Source organism: Cajanus cajan, chromosome 10 (genome assembly GCF_000230855.2).
Source record: "Cajanus cajan strain Asha chromosome 10, NIPB_CcT2T_4, whole genome shotgun sequence".
In the NCBI taxonomy this organism is placed as follows: domain Eukaryota; kingdom Viridiplantae; phylum Streptophyta; class Magnoliopsida; order Fabales; family Fabaceae; genus Cajanus; species Cajanus cajan.
In genome coordinates this window covers 37360612-37371420 of record NC_138526.1, presented here as the reverse complement: position 1 = coordinate 37371420, position 10809 = coordinate 37360612, and the positions used below count along the sequence as shown (strand labels likewise).

The window sequence follows — 10809 nt, the reverse complement described above, 5'->3', positions numbered from 1 at the left end:
TTTAATAATCTTGTGAGTATTATTATTTATCTACCTTTGATGCACACGAAAAAAGGAATGCAAGTTGTCATAACTTGATGGTCTTTTCGCTTTTAGACTAAAGTATTTTATAACTATAAAATAATATAAATAAGTCATAATTATAAAATTAATTATAATATAATTTTTTATAATATAATTAAAATTAAAGTAAAATTTTAAATAAAAAAAGTTAATTAGATATAACATTTTTTAACCTTATAATTTTTTTGAGGCACAAATTTGGAAAGCCTATACTCTTGAAACCTTTTAAAAATAAAAATATTTCATAAATCACGAGTTCTAATTAAAATTATTTTTTATAATTTAAGAAATTATGATCCAATTCATATCATTGACATCTAAGAAATAATTTATTTTCTCACTATATATCTTCTTCTTCACGAAACATGTGCAGCAGCAACAACAAGAATATCGCACTATATATATTGAAAAATTAATTTTCTATATTTCAATATAAATTTCTCTTATAAATAAAAATATATTTTAAAATCATGTTCTTTGATTTGAAAATTCTTCATTGCACCTGCACATGATAAATTATAGCATCTTAAAAAATCATATCAAATTAATCTATCATTGTTGGGACATTTTTTCTCTAAAATTGTTAGAAAAATGAAAATAAATAAATATAATGTATTAATTATCAACAAATTACATTAAAATAAATGATAAATTAAAATAACAATAACTAAAAAAAAATAGTCTATTAAAATATATTTGCTGCAGGAGAAACAGTCATCACGTGCAAAAACAATAAGATTAATAGCCAAGAGATAAGAGACAAGTCAAAGGAAATAAAATACTACAAATAAAAACTGAATCACATTAAAATAGTATAAAAAAAAAACTAATGGTTTGCTGTTATAAATTACTTTTAAATTGAAAACTGATTTAAACGTGTACTTTAAATTTTATATTATAAAATAATTCCAAAAAATTAAAATTTATATTAGTGCTTGTTTCCAGATATATATTTCTTCTAGTAAGGCAGCGCCACGGAACACTCTCCCTTATGTACATGTAATAGTAGTCACATACATATTAATATATAACATTATGTGTGCAAATACTATACTCGATTCTCAAACTTTAAATTGTTTTTAAATTTTATAAATATTTATAATTCAATAAATTTTGACTTATTAAATAAAGTAAATTTTGTAAAATATTACTTTTAGAGTAATTTCATATTCATCTATAACTTTTATATATACATATAAGTAAGACAAAACACACACGTTTGGATGAGATATACTTAATTCCAAAATACTAAATTATTTTAAAATTTTATAAATATTTTTAATTTAATATATTGTAAGCTATTAAGTGAAATAAATTTTTTTAAAAAAATATTTTTGGAGTAATTAACTTGATCTCACACACATTTGCAATATAATATTTTATCTAATTTATATATCAACAAAAAGTGTTTAAAACAAATTCACACACATTCTATTAATATAAACAAATTTTAATCAACACAACTTTATTTAATGTTTATAATTCAAAAAATAATCCTAAACCAATAAAATATAGTATTATCTATAACAAATATAATTAGAGATATTTAAGAAATGCAGTGTGTATTTTTAATTTATATAAAATTATAAAAATTAGATAAATTTAACAGTTCGTTAATATAAAATAATTAGTCCTTTTTTTTTGTTTACATGTATTAATAGAAAAAAGACACTTCGTGTCTACACTATATATATTAAAAGAAAAGAATAATTATTTTTATGAATAATTATTATAGTTTTAAGATTTTAAAAAGAGAGGAAAAAAGTTACTTGTAGAAAATATAATTTTAAGAAAACAAAAAATAAGAGAGAAAATGATTCATATAAAATATAAAAAATAAAAATTATTATCATAAGAGACATTTTTTTTAATAAGCAAAAAATATAATATTAAAAAAAAGGAGTACAAATGATATTCCAACTTATATACAAAGTTAAGGTAACTGCTGAATATATATCAATGACTTATTTAACTAATTTATGTATACTAGTTGTCCCTCATTCAAATTCGCTGTCAACCATTTTCATGACCTATATTTGATAGCATCTGTAATCTTCCCAACATTTACTAAACTATTATTGAAGACATCTTCTATAATGATAGATATATTTAAAGGGGTTATATTTTTAGTATAAAATAAAAGTTTTAAAAATAAATGATGAGATTTTAACAATTTACTTTCATGTGTTTTTGTTTAATTATTATTATTGTTATTATTATTATGGATGATTTTTTCTCATATCTCATTACTCTAGAAGGACTAGCGTCATAATATCTTTTGTGGTTACCACCTTTTCCTTGAATGCTTCAGGTGTGCTAGACGCTGGAGACTTGAACATCCATTCCTAAGTTCATCACCCTCATTCACCTCAGACATAACATAGACCTAAGATAATTGGACAAATGATCCGGTTAGGTTTTATAAAATTAGGCATACGATTTTTTTTATGTCTCAAACATTAATTTTTTAACTTAAAAGCTAGTTTGAGTGAACCGCAACATAATTTAAAATTAAAAAGTAGGTATATAAAAAGTAAAATGATATTAATTAATTAATTATAATCTAATGATAGAAATCAATTATACAAAGACAAAATATTGAGTAGGTAAATACATATATGAGTAGTATTATTTTTCAAGTCAAGAAATAGGAGATAGAATACGCAAATACATATAATACCAAATTTTGGACATGGAAGAATCATTCATTTTCAAATTACTTGTACACCCTAGTTTCTTGGAAGAATCATTCATTCGTTTATGACAGACTTTTCTTTCTTTGAACTAGGGACAAGTAACCGATTATATTGCATTCAATTACTTGTACACCCTAGTTTCCAAATGACCATTGTTTATTTTTATTTTTATTTTCAAAATTTGAATTCATAGACACACATCACCAAAAAGATTATAAAAATTGAGCTATACGCATATATATATGTTAAATCATTTTTCTATCTTTTCCTTATTATAGTCATAAATTTCCTTGGGTCAATTCAGAAAAAATGAGGAACATTAATCCCAAAACACCATGCTTCATCTTTCTTCTTTTATTAGCAACGGTTCAAGGTCGCTATGTGCGAGACAAAGCTACCAAATTAGTTTCGGATGGTGTTCATGATGTTGAACAACAACACAACAAAACTTCATACTTAGTTCTCAAAGGAATTGATGTTGGTGATGGTGATGATGAATCCTTGGAGGTGCAGTGCAAGCAAATGTATGGCTTCTTGCCATGCACAAATAATATTTTTGGGCATCTCTTTCTTATTTTGGTGTATGAGTATTTGCTTTTCCATGGAGAATCATATTTGGCTAAGGGAGGTGAACAAATGTTCAAGATTCTTGGCCCTGGTATCTTTGGTGCTAGTGCTTTTCACATCCTTGGTGCCCTTCCAGAGCCCTTAATTCTTCTTGGTATGTTATCTTTTATCTTCTTCTTCTTCTTCTGTATGCAACCTTATATTTTTTAGTTAAATAGATAGAACTTGTTATAATATAAATAAGTATCTATAAGCATGAATAGCAAGTAACAACACTTGCCAGCTAATATTTTTATAAGATTCAAATCAAAGGTATTATTTGATCAATTTTATAATAACCAATCTAAAATATTTTTTGCATTGATTTTTCTTTTACTAAAGAAAATACCCTTAACATCATGTATGAAGTTGCTTTCCTTTTTTAACTAATGATCGACATGTGAAATTCAGCAAAATTTATAATTAATATTAGTCATATGTTAAGGCTATATACGTTTGCCTTGACTGTATCTACCATGAGTCTCAGATCTAAATCTACCAACTTAATTTGTCATATGCAGTTTGCGTGTCAGGGTTGACTTATAACTTGTGATAGGGATAACAATCTGAACCACACTCATTAACTACTCATAAAAATTATTTATAAAGGGTAGGTCAATGAAGGAATATGGTACTATATGAATAATCATCTACAAAATTTTATAAATATAAATTGTATTAGTATTAAACTTTCCGACCTTATCCATATTCGTATAAGTTATTTATTATATTTTATAATTTGAATTTGAATTTTTTTAAAATATTTTTAATAAAGTTAAATGATTTTATTTCTAATTATTTATATTTAAGAATTAAATTATTTTTTAATATATATGTTTTACTTTTCTTCAATACTTTTTTATTTCCTTTTTCATGATTAACATTTCTATTGTAATATCATCATTAATTTGTCAAAGAAACAAATAAGTTAAAAACTATATTTAAATTAATCAAAATGCGAATAATAATGAAATTAACTATGAGTATTATAGTTATTATACACAAGTTATAGGTTAGGTTCCGTAATTATTTTACTAATTCAAATATATACCTAAACCTATCCATTAACATATATTTTAAAACAACTTAATTTTATTGGTTGAAATTTTCTATTCTTTTTAATTAGTAAAGACTTTTCTCTTAAGGGAACTGGCTTACGTGAACGTTTGTACATAACGTTGGACCAATAGCTGTTGTTATCTTATGATCAAATCTTCTGGTCGAGCTCAATATTTTATAATTTAACATTTTTCTTTTTGACAATCTGATTTAACATGTTAACAGCTATATCCTATATACGCACGTCGCACGGAACTATCTCTAACAATTTGATATATATTAAAATTTTAGTACATCATTTTATTCCTGAATTTTTTTATAATTAGAATTAGGCAATTTTAAAAAATTAAAATCTGATGCATATAGATGATAGCATGTAATTAATAGTAATATGATGTGATTATCTAAATATGAAGATATAAAAAATATTTTGAGAAATTTTATAAATTATAAACAAATTTGTATTCTTATAAACAATTATAAAAATATAAAAAGCAGAAATATCTAATTCCATTTTTTTTAATTTAGAAACCTAACTGAAAACTTTAAAAAATTTCATGAATCAAACTAATCTAAATACATTTCACTTGTAAATTAGCATTGTGCATTAGTCCTTGCCCTTTAGCTATCATTTTAAAAATAAAATAAGATAATATATAACATTTTAATAGTTTCATGTATGTTAAAAGCCTTACAATGACTAATAATATAGAATATATAAGTTGAGAACAATTCTTACCTTATACATTGAGAGTCAAATTAAGCTCAAATCCCACATTTTTTAAGATGGTATATTTTCCCTTTTCTATGCTCATTTAAATCACTATTTATTTCTTTCTCTTTTATCCAAAAAAAAAAAAAAGTTGAGATTGTTCTTTCTCCTTGTGTGCTTTAATATTATCTTAGGATGAGTTGGATATAAAAGTATGTTTGGAAAAACATTTCAAAAGTTTGTAAGTTTGTTCTACTAACTTATTAGTTAGTTTGATCAAAATAAATTTGTTTATTATAATAGTTTGTACTTTTTATTTTATTTTAGGAATTTATTACTTATTTTCATAAGTTAATTGAAGAAATTTGTAGCTTATAAGCTCTTAGTTTTTTTTTTCTCTTCCTTTTTTTCTCTTCATTAATTTACTTGAAATTTTGTTTTACCCTTTTAATATAAAAATTAATTTGTCCATCATTTCATTTACTCACTCTCATCATAAAAACCATTTTAAGTCATTTTATATTTATTGATTAGTTTATTAGTTAATTTTATCAAACACTTTCAATTCAATTAATTAATTTATAAGCTTTCTAGTTTGGACAATATATGATCTAAGTCCTCTAAAATAAGGGAATTACACTTTAGATAATAAAATGCAATAATAATTATTGATTAAAAAATCAACCGTTAATATTATAATCAATTTTAGATTTTATTTTATAAGAATTTGATTTTTATTACAAATCTTAATTGATGATTTTATAAACAATATAATTTATTTTTTAAAATACATTCTCTCACTTTAAAAGAGTCAAACACAAAAGTATACTATTTTAAAAAGAAAAAATAAATAAAACAAGGCAAGACTCTCATTCTCATATATCAAGCATGACATCCTTTCTAAATAATATTAAAATAGTAAAATAAAAAAGTTATTTTTGTGAAATACGATATTTATTTAAAAGTTACTCATTTTTGGATTTTTTTAAAAAGTTACCATTTCAAAAAAAAATTTGAAAAGAATTACCCATGTCCAAAATATAAAAATTAAAATTAAAAAAAAAAAAATACCGATATTTTATCAAGTGTGCTACATTTGGAGAGACATGGGCTAATCAGTATACATATCTATTTTCTTTGTTTTTTTTTTTTTTTGTTAACTAAACAGCTTAATTTATTTATATCATTATTGTTTTTGTATGTGTCTCAGTTTCTGGAGTGGTTGTGAGCAATAGGGAGATAGCACAAGAATATGCCTTCACTGGAGTTGGCTTATTGGCTGGATCATCCATCTTGCTTCTCACACTTGTTTGGCCAACCTGTGTCATTGCTGCCACCCAAGAATTTCCTCATCATTCTCACCCTTCTAATTCACCACATAATACTCTTCAAGCCTTATTCACTTGTCTCTTTCTTTTCTTCCACTCTTATACTCTAATCATTAGGACAATTACTAGAAAAACATATCAATAATTCACTACTTATTTCTTATATATTTTCGTGCCTAAAAATATAATCTTTTGGTGGATGTGAAGGTTACGGCATTACTACGGATTTGGAAACGTGTTACACTGCAAGAATCATGGTTTGCTCAGTCATACCTCTTGTGATCATGCAAATTCCATATTTATTCCAATTCTCTTCTGGGCCAAGAAGTGTCACCTTAGTAATTGCCCTTGTTATTACCTCCATTTTTCTCTTCGTCTACTTCGTTTACCAGGTTTGTCAATTTTCATTTCTTTTTATCATAAATGTCGTTGAACTTTTACACAAGATTTGAGGATCAAAAAAAATTGAAAATAAAAAAGTGTAACATATTGCGTATGGTTACACTTATTTTGTACTGTAATACTTACAAATCCTTAGTAATTAATTGTCTTCGTGGCTATGTTCCCTGCAGATTTTTGAACCATGGGTACAGAAAAGAAGACTGGAATATGTGAAACATGATCATTTAATATTGAAAATATTGCAACATGTTCAAAAGAACACCCTGCAAAGGATCTTCACCAAGAATGGAACTCCAAATGTGAGCGCCATAAGGTGAGATTTCCAAGAGCTGTACTTTGACACGTGGACAAGAGAAAAAATAAGATTGCTCAGAACCATCAAGTGTCTGTAATATTAACTAATTACTAAATGATATATTATATTTAAATTTCTTAATTTACAAAAAAAAAAGGATACTAAATTTCAAATCATACAAAGACTAATATTACAGATCATATAGTTGAGAGCCACCTAATAATTTTTCGTGGAAAGAGCATTGTGTAACTAATTAGGCACTACATTTTGTAGGCGATTGTATAGGGAATTAGATCAAGATGGGAGCAGTGGTATATCAGCTTCTGAAGTGAAAGACCTCTTGCTTAAAAACAAAGTTACTGAAACAAATATCGATGAGGAGAAGGAAATAAAAAAGGTGCTACAGATTTTTGACCTGGATGGTGACCAAAAAATAAATAAGGAGGAATTTGTCAGTGGCTTCACAAAATGGCTTGATCAAACTAAGCATGCTTTTGATAAACAGTATTTTTCAAGGAAATCATTGAAACACATATATCAGGTACATTATACACCCTTTCTCTCGATTCTATTTTTTGAGTAAATTCACAATATAACAAAAATCCAATTTTCTTGAATCCTTCCTTTCCCACCACTCCCTTTACAAAACAAGTCTTCACAATATTTGCTGAAATTGTGAGGAAAATGATAGATGGATTTGGAAACAGAAAATTAAAGAACTTCTGGCATGAACTTCATTCTAACAATTAATTGAAACCATTTACAGGTTTTTGGACCTTGGCTTGAAAACAAAAGAAGAGAACGTGAAGGAAAGAAACAGCTTATATCTGAAATCTTAAGGCATGTTCAGAGTGATATGGTTGGTAGCCTTCTCACAGAAGATGGAAAACCTGATGAACATTCTATCAGAGAGTTAGTATTAATTAATTGAACTGCTTCTCTTACCTAGGCATAAGTACAATGCATTTTAATTATATGTGAAATTCATTTCAAAACTACTGCTATTACTAGTTCAAGCCCAATTTGAAAATAATCCACCAAACGCCACTATTGCTAGTTCAAAATGTAAATACAACATCACCTATAACTAGCCTCAAATTATATTGAAAGCTTCTAACTCTTCATGAAAATCCTGAATGATTGCAGTGACAACACATTTTACTAGTCTAATTAAGAGAACAAAAACCTCATAAAATTTCTTCTATACTTTTTCCACTTCCTAAGTCTCATAGCCACACTGTTCGCCAGGTTGTTTGAGAAAATTGATCGCAATAGAGATAACTTCATTTCTCACTCTGAGTTGAGAGAGCTAATCATGAACATCAAGTTTGTTAAAGCATCAATGGAAGTGGAAGAAGCAGTTGCTTTAGTCATTGAAGAACTTGACACTGACAAAGACCACATAATCAATGAGGAGGAGTTTGTTGCTGGGTTTGAGAAATGGATTAGCTCAACTTCAGATCATGCTCCTGTGACAGATTCTGAGTCTCAAGAAGATATGTATGAGGTAAGCATGCATTATAGTAACTGTTTGGGTAAATTTTACCTATGAGGAGAGAAAAATAGAAAGAAAAATAAAATAAATTTCTTCACAAATTAAAATAAGCTAATTTATAGAATCTTTCTCAAGCTAATTTCTTAAAAAAAAAAAAACTTATTTTGAATTTATGCATTTTAGTTTATAAAAAACTTCTTTCGATTTTTCTTATTTTTTCCTCGAAAGTACATTTGGACAAGTTTATCCAAACCCAAACCCAAACCCTTAATTTCTTTTTTTCCAAAAACTGAAAAATTATCAACTTATAACTGTTCTCCTTCATCTTTAATTGTTCTAAAGTGAGCAATGTCAACTTAACACTTTGATTGTGCATGCAAGACCTGGGAAGAGGCTGACATGGTGGTGGGAGAGAAGCAAAGCAAAGCAATTGTTGATAAATCAATATGTGCATGGTTTAAGGCCATAATATATGTGGTGCTGGGAATTGCTATGCTATCCATTTTGGCAGAGCCCCTGATAGAGAGTGTCCACAATTTCTCTACCAGTGCAGGACTTCATCCATTTTTCATGTCATTTATTCTAGTTCCCTTGGCCACAAATGCTAGAGAAGCAACTTCAGCAATCAAAGAAGCAAGCCATAAGAAGCCAAGAACTACCTCTCTTGCCATTTCTGAGGTTAGTCATCTCTCTTCACCAACTTCATTCCACAAACACAAAGTGTTTGGTTTCAAATTGACTTATCAAGCATCACGTTAAACTATTAAAAAAGTCATATTAATATTGTTTTTTGATTGGTCTATAGGGTAAAAACTTTTATAATGAAAATGTATAATCATTAAACAATACTGGTTAACGTGATTTTAGTTAAATGTTTATATATGAGAAATACTAACAATACTATATGAAATATTACATTTATTATTGATTAAAAATCATAAAAGAGACTTTAAATAAATTATGAGATAAACAAAATATGTGATTTTCAATTAACTTGGGTCAATAACAAAAAAGTGAACCACATAATGTCCTAACATTCCTCATTTACTTGTTTAGTATCATGTTGAAAAATTGTTTCAAGATAGAAAATTAATTTTGAGTTGAAGTAATTTTGAATAACTTTTACATTGAATAATTTTTTTACGAGTTTAATTAGTAACTTTACTATCATAAATCACATCATTTTAAAATTTATTTTAACCAAAATCAGTTTTTTCAACAATAATCCAAACACAAACTCAATCAATATATATAAATCATTTTCTGAAGACTTAAAAGGATTTGGACCATTGCAGATTTATGGAGGGGTGTTCATGAATAACATTCTGGGCTTCTTTGCAATCTCAATTCTGATCTATGTGCGACAAGTCACTTGGCAATTCTCAGCTGAAATGCTGGTCGTTGCCATTGTTTGTTCAATTTCGGGCTTTGCTGCAAGTTTTGTCACCATTATCCCTTTGTGGTCTTCCTTCTTTGCAATCCTCTTGTACCCATTGTCCTTGGTTCTGGTTTTTGTACTCGACCATGTTCTCAATTATAATTAACAACCTCTAGCGTCTTGTGATCAAATGAAGGATTTTTTTTTTTTTTATTTGTTTTTTTTTTTATCAATCAGAATCGGACACAGTATAGTAACAACATTCGTTCACTCTGTTCAATTACCTGAACTAGATTATCATAGTAAATGAAGGATTTTAATTTTAGTTCACTTTTCAGAATATATTTTTAAATGATAGGACATCATCATTTACTATGATATTATTGGGAATGTCTTCTCGTTTTACTATTTTTGTATAGAAAAAAATTTAACGAAAGTGGACACCTCTAAGTAAAGTTATTCTTTCCGTAACTGAGAAGATTTTGTCTATGTGGTGGTATTAATAGTATATTTCTTAGCTCAGAAGATTTAACTAGAGTAAGTTTAATGCTGTATTTTAATGTTGTTTATATCAATTATTGGAGAGGGGGGAAAATCACATGCACATGGAGATATTATTCGATTGAAGAAACAATCTCAATTAGAAAAGGAGGTAAATCCATCTATACTTTTTAGATGCTTTATTAAAAAATTATATCCTAAATTTCGGGATCATTAAAGTTAACCTTATAAGATCCTAACAAAAGGTATTTGAGGGTACTTTTTTTTTTTTATA

The 10809-nt window shown here is 26.7% G+C and overlaps 1 protein-coding gene across 1 annotated transcript; it reads left to right on the top strand.

Moving 5' to 3' along the window:
* The first annotated feature begins 2837 nt into the window (after nucleotides 1–2837).
* LOC109811921 (sodium/calcium exchanger NCL2) lies at nucleotides 2838–10364 on the top strand. Its single transcript, XM_020375766.3, has 9 exons — nucleotides 2838–3480; nucleotides 6347–6541; nucleotides 6672–6856; nucleotides 7037–7179; nucleotides 7435–7702; nucleotides 7928–8073; nucleotides 8410–8668; nucleotides 9038–9334; nucleotides 9952–10364. The coding sequence occupies exons 1-9, from the start codon at nucleotides 3069–3071 to the stop codon at nucleotides 10198–10200; spliced, it is 2154 nt and encodes a 717-aa protein (XP_020231355.2). The 5' UTR covers nucleotides 2838–3068; the 3' UTR covers nucleotides 10201–10364.
* The last annotated feature ends 445 nt before the right edge of the window (nucleotides 10365–10809 follow it).